This window comes from Miniopterus schreibersii (assembly GCF_964146895.1).
Source record: "Miniopterus schreibersii genome assembly, chromosome: 16".
In the NCBI taxonomy this organism is placed as follows: domain Eukaryota; kingdom Metazoa; phylum Chordata; class Mammalia; order Chiroptera; family Miniopteridae; genus Miniopterus; species Miniopterus schreibersii.
Window position 1 is genome coordinate 25,093,025 of NC_138116.1, and position 20,016 is coordinate 25,113,040.

General features: G+C 45.2%; 1 protein-coding gene across 2 annotated transcripts; it reads left to right on the forward strand.

Annotated features, from left to right (window-relative positions):
• The first annotated feature begins 17,051 nt into the window (after nucleotides 1–17,051).
• On the forward strand, nucleotides 17,052–18,876 carry LOC308569009 (C-C motif chemokine 3-like). Of its 2 annotated transcripts, none has more exons than XM_081162374.1 (3): nucleotides 17,052–17,186; nucleotides 17,829–17,946; nucleotides 18,386–18,876. In XM_081162374.1, exons 1-3 carry the CDS (start codon nucleotides 17,120–17,122, stop codon nucleotides 18,483–18,485), a joined length of 285 nt encoding a protein of 94 aa, XP_081018500.1. In that variant the 5' UTR covers nucleotides 17,052–17,119; the 3' UTR covers nucleotides 18,486–18,876. The 2 variants fall into 2 exon arrangements, with proteins under 2 accessions (XP_081018500.1, XP_081018501.1); XM_081162375.1 differs by having other exon boundaries at nucleotides 17,053–17,186; nucleotides 17,832–17,946.
• The last annotated feature ends 1,140 nt before the right edge of the window (nucleotides 18,877–20,016 follow it).

Genomic DNA, 20,016 nt, shown 5'->3' on the forward strand with positions numbered 1-20,016 from the left:
AAACTGGCATTGAGTTTGGTTTTGTTTACTTGACAAATCAGAACCACTGGTTAAAAGGAGTAACAGACAAAGAACAGGAAGAAGAGAGATGGAGGGAATCTGGGGAGGTGAAAGAAATCTGGGGGAGATGGGGGAATCTGGGGGAGATGGGGAAATCTGGAGAGATGGGGGAATCTGGGGGAGATGGGGAAATCTGGAGAGATGGGGGAATCTGGGGGAGATGGGGAAATCTGGAGAGATGGGGGAATCTGGGGGAGATGGAGGGAATCTGGGGGAGATGGAGGGAATCTGAGGGAGATGGGGGAAATCTGGGAGAGATGGAGGGGCTGCCACAGAGACACAGCTTTACACTGAAGCCATGTTTCCAGAACATCAAAATTATGAATGTTTTATAAATCAAATCATACTGTACACACTCTAGGAGAATTCACTACTCAAATGGATACCATTAAGAGGGGTACCCATCATACATATTTATGATAAATCAAGCTTCCTTGATAACAATTACTAACGTATTTGAGACTTACTCTAGACTGAGTGCTTTTAAGGCAGTATCTATTTGATCTTCACAATGAGACAGTATAGCTTATTGACCGAAGAGTAAACTGGGGCTGGGGCTCAGAGAGGTTAAGCAGCTTGGCCAAGACCGCACAGCAAATGGTACAATTGAGTTCCCAAACTAGACTGATATAACTACAGATGATGTTCTTAACCAGTAGCCAAGTTATTTCCCCAAATCCAACCCACCTATATTCAAATCACAAGCAATGAATATTTAAACCACTTGTATCAGAATTTTTAGATGTGGACCTGAAAAGTGATATTTCTACCAAGCTTCACAGGTTTTCCACATGCATGTTAACAGCTGGAATCACTGAAACAGTCAAACATGGTTCACCATTCTTCCAAATGCAGTGCGTATCTGTCAGTGGTAACACGTATATCGTACTTTATTTTCCCTGAATCCATGGCCCACAAAGTGAATGGCTGATGTAAGAGGGAAGCACAACCAGCCTACACGTGGAGCAGGGTTCTGTTAATAGGGTTACTGAGAAAGCTGAGTTATTTAACAAATGGATTCCTTGAGTTATTGCTGTAACTACAAGAAATGTACACTGAGCTAGGGTCTTTTTTTGCCAAAGAAGGAGAAATTCAAAAGACTTGTGGGAAACCCAAATATGTGTTAATTTTTATGAGTCATGCTTATTTCATTTTGGTTAAAATAATCTAATTTTTATACCCATATTAGTTTAGAAATGTAGTGGTCAAGCTCTTTAAAGTACAATGAAACACTCCTATTAAGCAAACGTTAAAAGGCACGTACTATTTGACCTGGATACCATTGGCCCAGATTCCATCTCTAGGACCCTATTTCGTAGCAGCACCACCCAAGGACAGGACTATATAGGCACGAGGCTGTTTCTTTGCAGCATGGTTTGTAAACAGCAAATAAATGGAAACAACCATCAGTGAAGGATTAAAACAGTAGACAACTGAGACGCCCACCAATGCAATATTATGCAGTCAGTAAAAAAATAACACAAACTTATACCCATGGAAAGTGTCCATGATATTATGTACACAAGGCATATCTGTTTACATCTAGTATATGCATACATACTCCACATGTATGTTACAGGACTGTATATATAAAGTACTATTATTTTTGTTTCTATTTTTAAAGCCATATATATATATATTTGCAAAAGCAAATATTTGGAAAGATACATATCAAATAGCTAACTGATTTCTTAGAGGAAGTGGATTAATATGTTTTTTTAGGAATGGGTACTTTTCCTTTTTATTTTCTGCATTTTCTTTTTAGTTTGATTTATTTTTTGGTGAGCATGTATCACTTACCTCTCTGGTCTCATCTCACCCTACCCTTTCATGGGTGATAGTCTATCCATTGGAACCATCTTCTGGTTGGGATTCTGAGCTGACCCAGAGAACATGGAGCTTGGCCATGTTCAGTCATAACAGTCTGGGTGCCATAATGGCTTTTATGCAACGAAGAAGCCCCTTGGCCCAAGGCTTTCATATCACAAACACACATGCTCCTCCCAGGCAACATTTTACCATCTCCTTCCATTATGAGGGCCCCATTCCCCTAACACCATTACCAACCACGACTATGACAAGTGTGAAGGCACCATCAGGAAAATGGAAGGAAGAGCCTTTGTCTCCAAAGAAGCGGGGAAGGTGTCCCCATTTCTTCCTTATTGGCTTCCAGCAATCATGGGGCAAACAAAGCCTGCTCATCTACACTGAACTTTTTCTCAAGGTCCAGCAATCAACAGCCAAACGAGCAGCTTAACCAGCTTAACATTCCCTAAATGCAAGTGTTGTGAGCAGAGTAATAGAACAAAGACCCCTGTGAGGAAAGGGGGAGAGTGGGGATTGCACTGTTAACCCATGTATAGGGCTTTCAGAGTCTGAAATGTGCCTGAGATCTTGGTCAGCCTTCTGGTTGACCTCCCTGGGGAATGTCCTCCATGGGCACATGATGTGCTGCAAAAGAGCCCTTTTTCCAAAAATTACCATTTTTGGTTGGTCTTGTGGTTTCCTTAGCAATGCAACGCTCTTCTAATAGTAGCAGGCTTCTGCTCTCTTTGCTTCTGATCTATTCTGTGGGCTACGCAACCAGAAGCAGAGAGCTCGTCCAGTCATATATCTTGCATTTTAACTGGGGTTGGGTATGTGAGCTTCCTGGCACGGGCCTCAACACCACCGTCACCCCTACACCCCCACCTCCTGGCCCTCTGGTGAGAGACCTCTGCTTCCATCTTGGCCCCAGTGCAGGTGGGGCAACGTGCAGAAATGATCAATAGTTGATGCTCAGCACAAACACTTATGCACCTTCACAAGGAGCTGATTGTCCAGTTTAAGCAAGACAAATTAGCTCCTTGTGAAGGTGCATAAATGGGGAGGGGCAGTTACAGCCACAGCTGGACATCAGGTTTTTCTCCTGTTCAAGTCTCCCACCTCCCTGCCTCTGCTCACACTACCTTCAGCTTGGAGTAAAATTTTCTGCATTTACAGCCCTTCTGGACTCCAGATGATTTTTTTTCCTTTCCCGATTTCAGATGAGCCTATTTCAAAGTAGCCTCCACCTTATTGATGGATGCAAGAAGTAGTTATTATATGCCAATATTCAGAACCTTATCTATCAAATTCTTTAATGTTGCACCCTTAGCATTTTGCAGAGGCCTTAGCACCAACAGTATGACAGACCACAGTTCAACCAGCAGCAGCAATATCATGTAACAGCTTTTCTCAAAGGGGGTGCCCAGACCCCAGCAGGAGCAACACCTGGGAACTCACTAGAAATGCAAATTCCGAGCCCCCCCTCCCTCCTTTGGAAGGTGGAGCACAGCAGCCTGTGTTCTAACAAATCTCCAGGTAATTCCCAAGCACAGCAAAGCTTAAAAACCACTTCCACTTAGCAAGGTGCTCGCCAAATTCCCTCCTACATTTTCAGTTCAACCAGCCCCCCCACACTTCAGTCTGGGGCTGTTATTTTAACAAACCCTGTCTCTCGGTGCAGATACAGGACTGTATTTCTCAGGATGCTGGTAGTCTCAAGGAGGAAAACAAGCAAACAACCCGAACTCAGAGGCTTGAGTGAATGAACCCGTGGCTCCAAGACTGAAGGGCACGGGGGGGGGGGGGGGGGGGGGGGCGCGCTCTGGCTCCAGGCAAGGCCCATGGGTCCTGTTTTCTTCTCTTTCTGATCAAGGCAAATTCCTGGATTGTGGGTTGGATGAATTTCACATAAACTTAAAGTCTGAGGATTAAGGGAGGAGTGGCTTCTCAAAGAACTATGCGTTTCTGGCATCAGGAAGGGTGTCAAATAGGTGCTGGGGAGGAAAAACCTATTTTCATTATAATGTATTTGTCTTTTTCCTGTGGATTTTTCCCCTTGATATAGGAAGGAAGCACTTTGTGTGTGATGAACATTTCTTCTCCTTTGCTCTCTAGATGAGAAACTCTTAGTCTCCCACCTTCCATGATTATTAAGAAGATGCTGACTTGGGTATTTCCTGTTGCCCTATGAACGACTGTTGCCCAAATCTGAGGCTACAGAGATATTACGCTCTTCGTAGTGCCAAAGTAACCACCAGAAAATGAAACTACCTGTCAACTCCAGGACATACAGTTAGGGTAGGACTGGCCCTGCCACAAGCACCACCTACCCTGCTTCATACCAGCAGGAGATCGGGGACAGGGAAATGAAAGACCTTTCGGGAATAATGAGTCATCACTACCCAGACTGCCCACATTGGGGGGGTCCTTTAATATTAGGTGGCCAAAGGGGTAGAGGAGAAGGGACACCTCCTACTTGCTACTTCTGTTCTTCTTCTTTCCTGGGACCAGCACCCCCCAAAAAATATTGTACGGAATTGACCACATCCCCAGACACTGGGTGGGTCCTGATTAAAATAGGCCAATTTGTAATAGAAGCAGACTCATTGGCACAGAGAACAGACTGGCAGCTGTCAGAGGGGAGGGGGATTGGGGGGCTGGGTGAAGGGATTAAGCAAAAAGAAATTCATAGATACAGACAATAGTATGGTGGCTACCAGAGGGAAAGGGGGGGGAAAGTAGGAGAGGGGAAAGGGGAGATGAATGGTGATAGGAGGCTTAGGGTGCTGAACACACAATACAATATACAAATGATGTATTACAGAACTGTACACCTGAAACCTATATAATTTTGTTAACCAATGTCACCCCAATAAATTCAATTAAAAAAAAATAAATAATTTAAAAATACTGTATCAGCAACGCCTAAAAATATAAAGAAATAAACAAAACCAAAAAAAGCCAATTTTCATCTTGGGTTTTTTTTAAACTTATCATTACAACTTAAGTATGTCCCATGTCATTACATTGTTTGTAAAGTGTCCCTAATAGCCAACCAAGTGAAGATGTCATAATTTTCTTCCCCATTTCCATGTTGTAGATGATTTAAATTGGGTCTAATTTTAAATTGCTATTCATGCACTGGGGACTAAGTATTCTTATACATAAACCTTTTTTCCATATTTGAAGTTGCTTACATAGGAAATAGATTCCTAAACACAGATTATCTTGGTCAAGGGCTAAGGTCATCTAAAGTTCCTTATGTACGTCAGCACCCACAGCTAACACATCTTGGCGCCCTTTTCTTATGTATATCAGGGCCCTTGATGGATCTCTCTCAAATGAGCAGGTGTCTGAAAGGCTCCCTGCTCTCATGACCCCTGAAGCCGAGGCTTTGCTAACACAGCTCTGTCCCTGAAGTGGTTTCAGCTGGGTTGTGCTGCTCAGGACTCACGGCATCATTGCACATGTCACATCCATACAGTTCGAACAGCTGTGGAATAGCAGAGAAGTTTCTGCTCCGCTGGGGGAAACTATGACTAGAGATCTCTAGTGAGAAGAAACCAGCTAAGTGTTGTCCCAGGGTGATATCAGCATCTCACCTCCTCTAGCTGAGGAAACCACTTCCCCATAAACAGCCCCACTCAAGTGAGTACTTGGAACTATTCTTGCAAATACCCTGAGCCCTGTGGTTACCCAAGACCCCTCTTGCATGTATAAGTCAACAGGCACCACTGTACTTAAAAACTTCCTTTCTCACCACCCCCAGTTTCCATCTCCCCAGGGTCCAGGGCTTGCCTGTTAATAGTAGGCGACATGGGTTGGACCCCAGAAGGAGGCTGGCATCGCGAGTCTTGGGCCCTCACTGTCTCCCTCACCATGGCCCTCTGTCCCCAGGCCTCCTCTGACAAATGTCCTCCTGCTGCCATTTGCTGTTGTCCCCCACTTTCTGGCTTGGGTCTGACCATATCATCAAAGTCCTATGGATACAGGCACCCAAGTGAAATCAAGAACTTCTCAAGGGGTTTTCAAAATTCCCTGGGCTACCCATTCAGGGGACTTTTCTTTCCAAAGGAGTTTTAGCTTTCTGAGCTAAATGCCTGGAGGGCAGGGTCGGTGCTCATCTTATTTTGGGAATGGTTACATTGAGTGGGTTTTCAACAGGAGGCAGAGTCCAGCTTCACCTCCTTCCCAGGGATCAGCTGAGTAATAAACTCATCTTAGAGCCACTTTATAGGTGATTTACAGAGTCAGTCTCTTGCTGGGAAAAATCTCCTCCCAGATCAGATAAAGTTTCCCAAACAGAACTGAAACAAGAAGCAGACTATTCATTTATCTGCATTCCCTGCAGAGAGAGAGATCAGAGCTAAGATTAGAGCAAAAATAAGAGATAAAAGTGGCCCAAGACGTGACATAAAAAGAGCCTGAATTTACCTCCTGCGGTGGACACACCAGATCTATAGCTGCCTATGGAACAATTTTCACTGAAAAAAACCCTGAAAACGAGCTGAGCAGCTGCTTCACATCTGCAAATGAGATAAAAGCCACATCGAGGCAGTTAGGAGAGGCTGAGACTCGGTTCCATAATCCACACTCAGAAGGGGACTCGCAAACCCAGAGCTTCTTCCTGGGGAGTGGAGGGTTGGCATCCACATGGGGCACCTGAGAGGCAAGCTCCCCAGACATCTGGCTTTGACACCCAATGGGCTGTGCCCACGAGCCTCTGAAAAGCGCCCAGATTCTCCATCAAAGAGATTCACCTGCTGATCTTAGAGCCTTGGCCTGAGGGGCTGAGCCTGCTGGGACACTCCGGGGACAGGGGCACTGGTAGAACCATTGTCACACTCCCTCCCTCTGCCCTACTGAAGCTGAAGCTGGCAGGCACCATTTTTTCCATTGGTGTTTGTTTTCTGTTTTACTCCAGACTTTTTCTTCTCTCTCTTAGAGTGTGAAGATGGTTCCCCTCCAACAGGCGGGACCACCTTTGCCCTCTCCCTCCGCCTTGCTCCACAGCACCCATATGTCCCAGAGGGACACTTCGACACTTGTTCGGTGCCCTGGTGTTTGTGGCTGCCACCCAGGGGTGCCCCCTGTGGCTGGGGGAGGATGCGGACTTGAGTTCCTGGGTCCCACGGGACTGTGACAATCAGAGAGGCTGTAACAAGGGGCACTGCACCACTCCCAGGGCGCTGCACCCACAGCTCACTGAAACATGCCCCAGCCTCCCTGTAAAAGGGCTGGTTGCTCGCCCTGGGGCTTTGGCCTGAGGGGCAGGCTTCGGGTTTGGCTCACATCTGGAGGCTGCGGGTGCTCCTAGGGAATGCGGGCCAAGGGACGCCGTCTTTGCACTCTCCCTCTGCCTCGCTACACTTGCTGGTATCTCCCCAAAAAGAGCTTGTACACTCACCCGAAGCCCCAATTTTTGTGACTATCCCCCAGGGGACACATCCAGATCACGTGGTTTGGTGGCCAGCAAGGCTTACACATTCAGTCCCACTGAACTATGTATGGCTGCATTCTTTAAAAGCTGCTGCCTGGGGGTCTGGCTTCCAATCAGCCTGAATCTCGGTGCTGACTCCCCCAACCCCCACGTTGGCACCCTGACAGGTGCTGGCTCACCTTGAACAACTGGAGCTATTAAAAATAAAGGAGGCTGACCTCCGAACAAAAGGCTCACACAGGCTGGGGGGGAAACTTCCAGAGAACTTTAAAGGAGAGACCAACAGCAATACAGTCACAGTAGGGGATTTTAACACCCCACTGACTTTACTGGATAGATCTTCCAGACAAAAAATCAACAAGAATACAGTGATTCTAAATGACACACTAGATCAGATGGATTTCATTGACATTTACAGAACATCCCACCCCAAAGCTGCAGAATGGGCATTCTCCTCAAGTGCACACGGGACATTCTCAAAGACAGACCACATGTTAGGACACAAAACAAGTCTCTACAAGTTCGAGAAGACTGAAATCATATCAAGCATCTTCTCAGACATTTACACCATGGGACACTATGCAGCTGTAAAAACGAAGGACCCCTTACTCTATGAGACAGCATGGGGGGACCTGGAGAGTATTATGCTAAGTGAAATAAGCGAGCCAGAGAAAGACAATTATCACATGATCTCACTCATATGTGGAATCTAATGAACAAAACCAACCAATGAACACAATAGATCCAGAGGCATGGAAGCATGGAAAAGACTAACAAATCTCAGAGGGAACCAGGAGTGGGGGAGTGGGTGGGGAGAGAGTAACCTAAAAACTTATCTGCATAACTCATGGACACAGACAGCAGTGTGGTGAAGGCCCGGGGAGGGGTGCAGGGCAGAGGGGATCAATGGGGGGGAAAGGGAGACATTTGTAATACTTTCAACCATGAAGATAAATTTTTAAAAAAGAAAGAAACATAAAGGAGGCTGTTTCCACAATCACAAAAGGTCAAGAGGCAGCCAAGAGCCAGGGCAGGGCTAATAGACAAGGGTCACCCCCCACCCACGGCTGCCCCAAGGCTGGGGGAGGTGGCTGTTTCATCTGATACATAGAAACCAACACAGACAAAATGAAGAAAGAAAGGAGTAGGTTCCAACAGAAAGAAGATGAGAAAATTTCAAGAAAAAGAGATAGAAAAAAAAAAAAAATTGGTGAAATGAGAAATTCCCAACTTCCTTCCGGTTCTCCTCAAGCCTAGATGCTCACTACCTGACAATGCAGTCTCCGTCTTCTTTCTTCTGACTTTATCATTGGGCAGAAGGAGCTGGCTCATTTTTTCCTATGAAAAACAGCTCAGGCTCAGGGTATCCCTTCCCCCAGCGTGGGCACAGGACCCTGAGCATCTACTGCCTTTTCCAAGTTTCCCTGGCAGATCTCTAGCAAAACAATAAATGGCTATTATGAGGCCAGCAGCCAGAGTCATGTAAGAGCTGGTCCTCTTGCCCATGTCTGGGGAGAGCAGGACGTATAGGGATGGGACCAGCAGGACTTGGAGTAGGGAGCAGCCCCCAAAAGCATCAACAGATGAATGGGAGCCATCCTAAGAAACCCAGAGCTTTGAAGGTCTGAGCTGGTGGCAGGAGACACGGAGAGGCCGTGGAGGCGTTCTGAACCCTGGCCTGGGGCCTGGGAGCCAGGGAGGAGCTGCCCTAGACAGAAGAATTTGAGGAAGAAACAATAATGGGGGAGGCTGCCTGAGGAGACCCCCTAATTCATCGAGGAAAAGGCTAGGTATCCGAGGTTGGGGAAATGGTCCTGAATAGGTGGGCTGGACGTGGGGAGCAATGTGGGACCAGAATTCCCCTACTGATTCCTCAATTTTTATAACTCTATCCCTCTTCAGAGCTTCCAAACCAAAGAGGCCAGCAGGTCTGTGCCAACCCCACTAGGTACTGCTGCCAAGTACACCACTGGCCTCGGAGCTGAATCCCCGAGTGACCTAGAAGCAGCAAGAAACCAGCTACATCTGTGGGCAGATCAGGGAGCAGACACCTGAGCCTGAGAAATGTTTCTTCAACTCCTAAAGCTACCTCGACTACGGGCTGGTTGCCAAAAAACCACACCCTCAATGTAAATTTTAATTTATTTAGACTATTTTTTGTAATGTATTTCCATGTGCTCTGGACCACTTCCTGAGCGATACCCCACATCACACCTCCTCAGCCCTCCAATCGCACAGAGGCTGACACGTACTCAGTGTGTAGGTGAGTGGTTATGTTTAGCTGGCTCTTCTAGGGGAAATTGTTCCAAGACCATCAACCAACAAATATTTATAGAATGTTATTTACCACTTCTGTATTCAGTTGTGTGAAATAATGGAATTTAAAAAAGTAAACCATTCTTAATTTTTTTATTTTATCAAAATATGTGATTCTATAGAATCACCAATAGTGATTTTATTGGTTTTGCTTTGTGACAAAGTCAGGATCTCTGATTGGGGGGGGAAAATGATGGGAGACAAAGATTAGGAAAATCTGAAAAGGGGAAGTGAGCAGAAAGGGAATGACAATAATACCTGTATCTACATATTTCTGAAAGTTAAAAATAAAACTATTGTACAAAACAATGTTATTTTATAGAATAGTATGTACCTAGTGTATAATGTATATGTACTAGGTAAATCTATTCTTTTTAGGTAAATATACGCTTCATACACATTCATGCATTTAAGTTTATTTTTCACCTAAATCAGGCTCCCTTAAGAATTAACGCATTGTCCTCTAAGTCCTAACAGTTTCACCAGGGGCCAAGTACTGTCACTGGCCCCACTTGATCGAAGGGGAAATGTTGGCTCAGAGCATTAAAACAACTTGCCCACTGTCGTGCGGCTAATAAATAACTAAGCCCAGCCAGTGTGGCTCAGTGGTTGAGCATCAACCTAGGAACCAAGAGGTGCCCTGTTCGGTTCCCTGTCAGGGCACATGCCCGGGTTGCGGGCTGAATCCCCGGTTGGGGGGCGCGCAGGAGGCAGTCGATTGATGACACTTCTCTCTCATCGATGTTTCTAACTCTCTATCCCTTTCCCTTCCTCTCTCTCTAAAAATCAATAAAAACATATTTTTTAAAAAGGGACTACTATAAGTTTAAACGATTAATAAAAATTTGAACTCCAACCCTTTAAAAATGATAATAATGTAACTAAGATGCAAAGCTGTACCATTGTCTCCCGGAGCATCCCAGAACCACCTGGGATGGTGGTTTGAAATTCTCACAGTAGAATTTCTTGGGTTTGGATCTGAGGGTCTAGATTTTTACCAAACCCCCATGTGATTTACATTCAGACAGAAGACCAAAAACCACTGAATTAATTAATGAGGATTTACACTCTTTCCTTAATATGGTGTATATGGTAATTTTTTTATAAGCCCTATTTTGTTTTGTTTTAAACTATCTTTTTTTTTTTTTTTTGTATCAAAAAGTGGAATTTTGGTAGTCAGGGTTTTTGAAGAGCAAGGCACAGTTTCTAACAAATTTTATAACTTACATACTTTTCAATCTAGCTGCCTTATTTCTATGAGTGTATTTCAAGAAACTCTACCTAAAGACAGAGGTATGGGCACATGGATGTTCTTTGGAGCTCTGCTCGTAAAGGCAATGAAAGAGAAACAAGTTCATCAAAAGAGGAATCGTTTAAAACATCATAGTGTGGCCACATAGTAAATATGAAACCACTGATCAGAGTGAAGTGCATACAGATGATATTCATGTGAAACTAGGTATATAAAATATACATCCCATATGTATATCAATAATCATACCAATATGTGTATTATCACATATTTGTTAGCCTGAGCACTTTAAGACATCTTCTTGGAGCACCCAGCTCTGTGCCAGGTGCAAGACTTTACAGGTGACGTGCAGACTGGACTTCAGCACCCTTCCCCACACAGCCAGGGACCTCTGTGCATATCAGCCCTGGGACCATCCCACCAGCTCCTGCTGTTAGAGTCCCTCTAAGCAGACATCTCCCATTGGTAGGATGAGCCCATTTTGAGAGGCAAAGGGGATACTATGAGTAATTATGCTGCCACAACTGACTGATATAAATGGGGTTTCCCTAGACAAGGTGGGATATATGATTCCCCAATCTAGGTGCAATGTCATCGGCAAGTCCGCTCAAGCCCAGCTACCTTCCACAGCTCACCTGACCAATGGGAAACTCACTCCATGTGGTGGGAGTGCAGCAATCAACAAGTTCATGCCAGGTAGGTAGGTAGGTAGGTAGGTAGATAGAAACAAAAGAGAGTCCCCAGCCTAGTGGGTTCCACCTTTGTGGAGGAGAGTTCATTACTTTTCCTCTTGAGGCCCACTGAGGGGTCTCGGGGGGATAACTTGTGAAAACTGAAAGTGTCTGCAAGCAAAGTGACTCACTTTACAGTCGGATGTCATAGTATGAAGGACAAATTGAAGGGAGATCAGGAATTCAGAAAGAAGCACTGTTTATGGTGAACCTTAAGGCCCACTGGATCGAGCTTTGCCTGAAGCTAGTGTTACTTTTGAAGCTTTGGTTATGTGAGTCAATGAGTTCCCTTTATTGTTTAAGCCACTTTGAGTCAGCTTTTCTGATACTATAACTCATACAGACTGCAGTGTTGCAAACAGCAGAGCCTGAAAAGTGCAATCGGCTGGGGCAGGAGTTGAGGTCGAAGTCAGTGAGGACATCTCTAGCTAGCACAACAGCTGGTTACCCCCACTGCCTGTCATAGATTCTTACCAAGACCAGCTGCTCACCGAGGTTGCATCAAAAAGGAAAGTTCAAGATGTTGGAGATTGGTTACTTCTTGCATAAGTCAGTGCGGCCTGTTAAGAAAAAGATGAGCTCACTTTGAAGGTGGCTGCTCTGATAGCAAAGAAAGAAAAAAATAAATTGTTTGCTAAAATAAACTGATGAACAAAATAGATCCAGTGACGCAGAAGTATGGAACAGACTGACGAATCTCAGAGGGAAGGCGGGGGTGGGTGGGTGGGTGGGTGGGTGGGGAGAGATTAACCAAAGGATTCATATGCATATATGCATAACCCGTGGACACAGACAATAGTGTGGTGAAGGCCTGGGTTGGGGGTGGGAGGCTGCAGGGTGAAAGAGGTCATTGGGGAAAAAGAGGACATCTGTAATACTCTCAACAATAAAGATAAATTTTTTTAAAAATCATTTGCTTATTAGAGGACCTTTCTAGTTGCTGCCTGCAAACCCAGCTGGTTGAGAATCAGTGATCTGGAAAAGATGAATTCTCTGCTCCAAGCTAATGTTAGTATAAGCAGAAATGGGAAGACTAGAAAGGACAAAAGCAGTGGGGTCCACAAACAGCCTGATCCTCCCCCTCCTCAGACCCCTCTTTTAAATATTTATCTTGTGAACAAAATGAACAATCGTGTTCTTTGTGAAGGCGTAGTTGGGATGCAGACAGAGGCAGGGAGCTGACTGTGGCGACCTCCATGCTGTGTCACTATTTCCTCAGCAGAGGGCAGTGTGGAGTTAGAAGTCAGTGAAATGGGGGTGGTGTGGCCGTGAAAGGGATGACCAGAGCTCCCAGTGCCCAGCTGAGAGAGGCTTTCCAAAACCCAGTTCTAGAAGTGACACCGGCTGACAGACTTTTGGATTCTAATTAGCCATCCAGTGGAATTGACCAAAAACTGACCAGAAGCCTTGAAAATTGAAAAGTTGTATTGTCTCTGAAAATCCAAGGCTGGCCCAAAACAGCCTACGACTGCATCCCAGCAGTGGTTCTCAGACCCGCCCTGCATTTACAACACCTCGGGAGTTTTTAAATCACTGATGCCCAGGCCCCAATCAAGTCCAATCAAAGTCATAACTTTGGAGTGAGGTCCTGATATTGAAGCGATTCTAATGTGAAGTCCATCTCCCGCAAGAAATAGACAGACTTTATGAGGGGTATCCACCCCAAATAGGGTTACCAGCTAAAATACAGGATTCCCAGTTAAATTTGAATTTCAGGTATGCAACAAATACTTTTTGTATAAGTATGTCCCGAATATTGCATGGAACATACTTTTACTAAAAGAATTATCCCTACTGTATTTTTATTTGCTAACTCTGGCCACTCTAGCCCCCAAGCCTCACCCCAGATACAACTATAAAGAACACTCCCCTAGAAAGCAGAGTGCAGAACAGCAGAGAAGGTGACCGAGGCTGTTGGCCACCTGGCAGGTGGGCAGTGCTCTCTAGACTGCAGGCAGAGTCACCTAGACTGTCACTAATACAAGCACTCAGCACAGAGCCCAGCACTCACTCGGCGAGCCCTCAACAAATGTTGGCCATCATCCTGAGCAGAGCTTCATTTGTTGCTGAAATCCCTCTGAAGTTCCCAACTCAGAGGGTCTGGGGCACAAGATTTTGGCACCAGGGTTCCTATTCATTCAAGAGGAGGAAGGGGGAACAGACGCCAAGAGGCAGAGCAGGTCTGGGAACCCAGGGCCGACGTGAGGAGCAGGACAGCGAGGGTGGCCACGGGGACTCCATGGTGCTGGGCAGCGGAGTGTGCGCTCAAGTGGAGGCCAAGCAGAATCAGGACTTGGGGACTTGCAGCTGCTGCCTCCTCCTGGGGTCTAAGCCATGTCTTCTCTTCAAAGACAGTGTTGGGACATTAGAAGACAGAAACCCAGGGAGATTGAGGGTGGAACTTTTAATCGTGGTGTTGGTTGTCCTGCTCTGAGTTGCATAAGCCAGGAGAGCTTTGGGTCACCACAAGGGTTCAGGCTATTTGTAAAAATGGTTTGGTTGATTACTTGATAAGGACATGGTTTCCACAGTGAGAGGAGGGGGGATGCTGGTGTGACCCTGAGACCAGGTTAGCAGGTCTGTAGACCAAGCAATTCTCCCAAGAGCTGAACCTTCTGATATCCACCCCAGCTGTCCCAATGGCACAGATGTGACATAGATGATGATGCCAGGGAGTCTTGAGAAGCACTACCCAAGCTAAAACCACACCCTGGATGGAGGCAGCAGAATCAGGGCAGCCTCAGTTACAGAAGGGGCAAGATGGAGGCTGGCCTTTCAGACTGTGGCTCATTCATCAGACATCCACTGAATCTCACAACAGGCCAGGGGAGTAGTGTAAGTCCCTGACAATTTGCTTTTTTTATTATAATCTAAGTGCTTGATATTAAACTTTTGATTGCCGAGGTGTCCATTTCAAAGATATCCATCTTGAATAAACAAATTGCCAGCTACACAACTGGATAAAGATCCAGGCGTCCCACCTATGAATTTACCTTTTTAGAAAGCCCTGGGTGACCTAGGTAATGATCATTTGACTGATCTTGTTTCTCCTTTTCTGCGCTTTAATTCCCACTCCTGTGTTTAAAATTCACCAATAAAGAATGAATCCACAAAAACCCTACACACCCCACCTTGACCCCAATACAGGCAAAACCCCAGTTCCACACTCTTATTGGTTAATCAGTTCCTTCTGAGCTCCAATCTACATGATGTTATGGTCCTTTTCGCCCAGAGCTGCAGCAAATGTCATATCTGCCCTGTGGAAGGAATCATTAATCTGTAGATCTCTCCATGAACTTACAGCTCTGACACTAACATCATCTCACCTCCTCTCACTGTCCAAAACATTTCCACACAATCAGCCTCAACAAGTGAGCAACTGAGCTATTCTCCTATACCCTGAGCCTCCATGTGATCCAGGTACCCCAGCACATGCAACTCATGACATGACACCGTGCAACAACTTCCCCTCTGGCCATCCCCAGCCTCCAGCTCCTCATGGTAGAGTTGCCCATAAGTGGGCAGGGACATGGGTGGGACACCAGATGGATCTAGTAGGCAGCAGCCAGTGTACAGTCCCATCTTGGCTTTGCCCAAGCTCCTCTGCCTGCCCAACATCCTGAGGTTTCCATGGCTGTCTTTGTTGACATCTCCTCACCACGGCCCTCAGCTCACAACTTTCATCTGTACTACAAGATTTTCTCAACCCTCATCCTTCCTTCCTTTTACAGTTGTGTCCCAAAGCTCTGGGATGTCTAATCCATATCACTTAAATTCTATGGCTTGAGATTCCCTAAGTAAAAGTAAAGAACTTCACAGAAGGTTTCAAAATGCTCTGGGCTATTTCCCAAGAAATTTTATTTATCCTAGTCTCTGGATCTGAAAGGCAGAGGAGGGCTAGGACCCATTTTCAGCAGGAAAAATTGAGGCCTAACTCCATCATTAACAAGATGCAAAACAGAGGCAGAGATTCAAAACAAAAATTCAATGTAAAGAAGAAACGCTTAGTTAGCTTCCTTGGTTCCCTTTGTGCCCTGAGCAGTGACATCTCCATCCACTTTTTGCTGGTCTTCTCAGAGGGTGGAAGAAGTTGACTTGGATTTTCTTAGGCTCTTGATTGCCATTTCCTCACAGTTAGGGTGGACACTACACTGCCTCACTTACTACTCCCAGACCTGTCACAAATTTGTTGATGATTGCAGTGACACTAACAGCCAGCGTTCTTACCCTCGTGTAACTTTTCCTTCTTCCTGGAGAGAAGCAGGGCTTGTGGAGGAGAGACAACCCATGGGACATGTATTGAGGAGCAGACAGGCATAGATACAAGGCTTTATTTCTTTCTGAGGTTTTTCTTTTTTCTCTTCTCAGGATTTTTTAAATAAAATTGCATATGAAATTTTGCATCTTGTTAATATTTAATATTAAAAATCAAGTATTTTCAGGTCACTATTTGTTTAAGAGGATGGTTAATGGTCCATCAGTGCATTTACTTTATCATTCCAACAGTGTAGAGTGTGTTTGCTGTCAATGATTTGATCATAGATAAACTGTACCAAACACCATTGTCCCTAATATGTTCTGCATTTGTGAGGTCATTTTCATAGGATAGATTATGAGAAGTAGAGTTTCTGGTTCAAAGGCTATGAACTTTTTTAAAAATATGTTTATATTGATTCAGAGAGAGAAGATGGGAGAGGGAGAGAGAGAGAGAAACATCAATGATGAGAGAGAGCCATTGATCGGCTGCCTCCTACATGTCCCCTACTAGGGAGTGAGCTCCCAACCTGGGCATGTACCCCGATCGGGAATCAAACTGTGACCTCCTGGGTCATAGGTCAACATTCAACCACTGAGCCATGCCAGCTGGGTGAATATGGACATTTTTAAGACTGCTGACTACATCCAGTGTTATATCATTGTAGCTCTATGGTGAATGTTTGATAAATAGACCAATTACTGGAAGGCTAATCCATACTTTAACCACTCTTGTACCTCCAGGCTTCCCGATTCTGTATTTTCCATCTACAGTGTGACTACCTTGGTTTATGCTGCTTGAGACTCAGTGGCATTATTACTCACGTCACTGGTCAGAACAATTGTGGAAGTACATCAGAGCACTCTGCTCTATGGAACGAGGTGGTGACCTCCACTTCAGAGAGATCTGTCACACGAAAAGGAAACAGCTAAGCATGATCCCTGGGCAATGACAATTAGTGGTCACCCATCTGGAGAAACAACTTCCTCATAAGCATCCCAATCAAACTAACAATTGAACCATTCTTGTGTGTACCCTAAATCTCTGTAGTAACCACAGGCAACTCTGGGTTGTACAACTCACATGACACCACTATACGTAAAATGTCTTGCTTAGACACTTCCAATCTCTATGTTTTCACTGGCCAGGGCTGCCTATAAAAGGAGGGAAGATAGTGCAGATCCCAGAAGGAAGCCAGCAGAAGCAATTTCCAAAGCTCCATCTCAATTCTGCCCACACTCCTCTGCCTTCCCAGCATCATGAAGTTCCTTGGGGCTATGGTCCTTGTCTTCCTCTGCACCAGGGTCCTCTATGCCTACAAGGAAGGTGAGTTTGTTGTCCACTTTCCTTTAACAGCAGTTGCTCCCCACACTCTGGCCAGAAGTCAGGCCACATCTTCCAAGTCCTCTGGCCTGAGAACCCCCATGTAAAATTGAGAACTTCGAACAGGGTTTCAAGATAACGTTGTTTTCTTCAAGAGGGTTCAAATGGAGTCTATTGATCTGGGCTGCATGATGGGAGTTGAGAGGTTTTCTATTACTCTTTGGATGAGATCATTAAAGTTTTATTTATTGGTTTATTAGCATGAGGTAAAATCTAGGTCTATTTAGATCCTATTGGTGCTGGTAAGTTTTAGAATCACCTTAGCTATTCCCAAGAATTGTCCCTACTTTTACTCAGTTATCTTATGATTCAATGGATAGAAAATAAATTTTCCCCAAAGAGATTTAAGAAAAGGGAGTCAACTATCTAGAGTTTGGTTCCCTGTAGAGTAAGATAGAGTCCAAAATGAAGAGACAAACCAAAGAAGAGACTAAGGAAATTGATGAAAAACAAAAAAGCCAAATTCTTTCCAGTTTCCTTTCCCCCCACGCCTCATCTCTGAGCTATGCTTCCTCTCTGTATTTCTTCCTGACCCTCTGGGGCTTGCCTGTACTCCTGAACAGCTCCTGTTGTCCTTGTTCCCAGCAGAAAGAAGTTACATTGCATCCACCTGCTGCATGTCCTACACATCCCGGCAGATCCCCCGCAGATTTGTGGCTGCCTATTTTAAGACCAGCAGCCAGTGCTCCCAAAGTGGTATTGTGTAAGTATCAGTCCCCTTGCCCATCCGTGGGGTGACAGAGGACACAGGAGTCTGAGTGGGGAGCAGTTCACAAGTGCACCAGCTGTTGGATAAGGAGCCGTCCTGGGAAAGCCTAGCCCTCTGGGGGCCTTATGTGCATGCGGGACAAAGAGAGAGGCCACTGGAGCTGTTTCTTGATGTGACATGGGGCCTGCAGGGAGCCAGAGAAGGTGTGCCTAGAAGTAGAGGAAAGAGAGAAGAGAAAGAGACAGCAGAAAGGAGGTGGCCTTAGGTTATCTCCATAAATCACTCAGGAGCAAAAGTCCCTGAGGTTTGGGGAATGATTCCTTGATAAGGTGGACCAGCTCTGAGCTGCCCACAGGGATGAAGATGAAGGGGCCACAGGTGGTCAGGTGTGTCCTTCCTCACCCTCTACATAATACTTCTGCCTTCTCTACAGCTTTCTCACCAAAAAGGGCCGGCGTATCTGTGCCAATCCCAGCAATGCCTGGGTTCAAGAGTACATCAACAACATGGAGGAGGCTCCCGAAGCAGCCTAGAGGGTCAGCGTCCCAGTGGGCAGCAGAGACACGGACTAAGGGGTGTCCCTGCAACCCCAGAAGTTCCCTGTCCTGTGAGTCCTTCCTCCCTCCACTAACCACATTCTGAAAGCTTTCTTTAATTTAGTAAGGCATTTAAATATTGTAAATCGTCTTCTTCATTTGACGCTTTCTTTGAGAAATCACTATAGCACCCTCTTGTCCCCAAATCCTTTCACAGTCAAGCATACAGTGGTGGATTCAAGCTCAGGGTGATGGTGAATGACTGTGCCCCTGTCTCTGGGTAGACATTGGACCAAACCTATCCACAGATGCTGTTGAGATGGTGTAAGCCCTTTGCTCTGTTAAAATCACCAGAATAATAAAGATTCTTTTTGTTTTCTTAAGCACATATTGGACTGCTGGTTATTCTGTTATTTTTTTTGTTTCCCCTGGTCAATCATTTTCACTAGCTGGAAGGAATGAGATGGAAGGATTAGAGGCATCCGAGCAGGAAAGGAAGGCAAGAGAAAGGGGTGAGCGTCGTTCCCACAACACCAGGCTTTAAGCCTGTGATACGTTGCTCACAGGTTGAAAACGAAGGAAAGTATTAAAAACAAATGCAAATGTACATGGACCAGGGAATTCCATCATTTAAATGAACACCAAGGCAAATCATTCCATCATGCATATTTATGAATTTTCATAAATCTGGCTTTCTTATGAATGAAGACTGTCCTCCTAAATGCTTCTTCCCTTCCCCATTGCTTCCAAACTAACTGAGGCTGGCTGGTCTGTGCCAACCCCAGTGAGTGTCTGGGTCCAGGGGTGCATCAGGAACCCAGAGCTGAACCCAAGGGGTCCAGAAAGAAAGAGCCAGTCCACCTGTAGGTTGGGGAGCGAGACCTGAGCTAGGAGAATGGCATTGCAACTCCAGAAGCTACCTCCCTATGGGTCTAACTCCATCTCCCACTAACTAAACTTTGGATCCTTCCATACTTAATTTTTTTATTTATTTGAGTTATTTCACCTTTATTATACATTTAGCATTTTGAATTATGTTTTTTATTAAATGTTTCCTCTAAGAAATCACATAGTACACAGTGATTCAAGGCGATGTTGAATGATTGTGCTAAATCTTCTCTCTAGATATTGGACCAAATCGATCAACAAATAAGAATTTATAAATGTTCATTTTCAGCAAATATTTGATCTTTGTGCTATGTTATAACTTTTTTTTTAAATATATCTTTATTGATTTCAGAGAGAGGAAAGGAGAGGGAGAGAGAGAGAGAAACATCAATGATGAGTCATTGATCGGCTGCCTCCTGCACGCCCCCGACTGGGGATCGAGCCCGCAACCCGGGCATGTGCCCTGACCGGGAATCGAACCCCGATCGCCTGGATCCTAGGTCGACGCTCAACCACTGAGCCACATCCAGACGGGCTGTTATAACCTTTTTAATAATAAAGATGCTTCCATTTATTTAAAAGTAAGTCTTGGACTTCTGGGCATTGTTTTGGTTGTTTTCTTGAACATCAATAATACTGT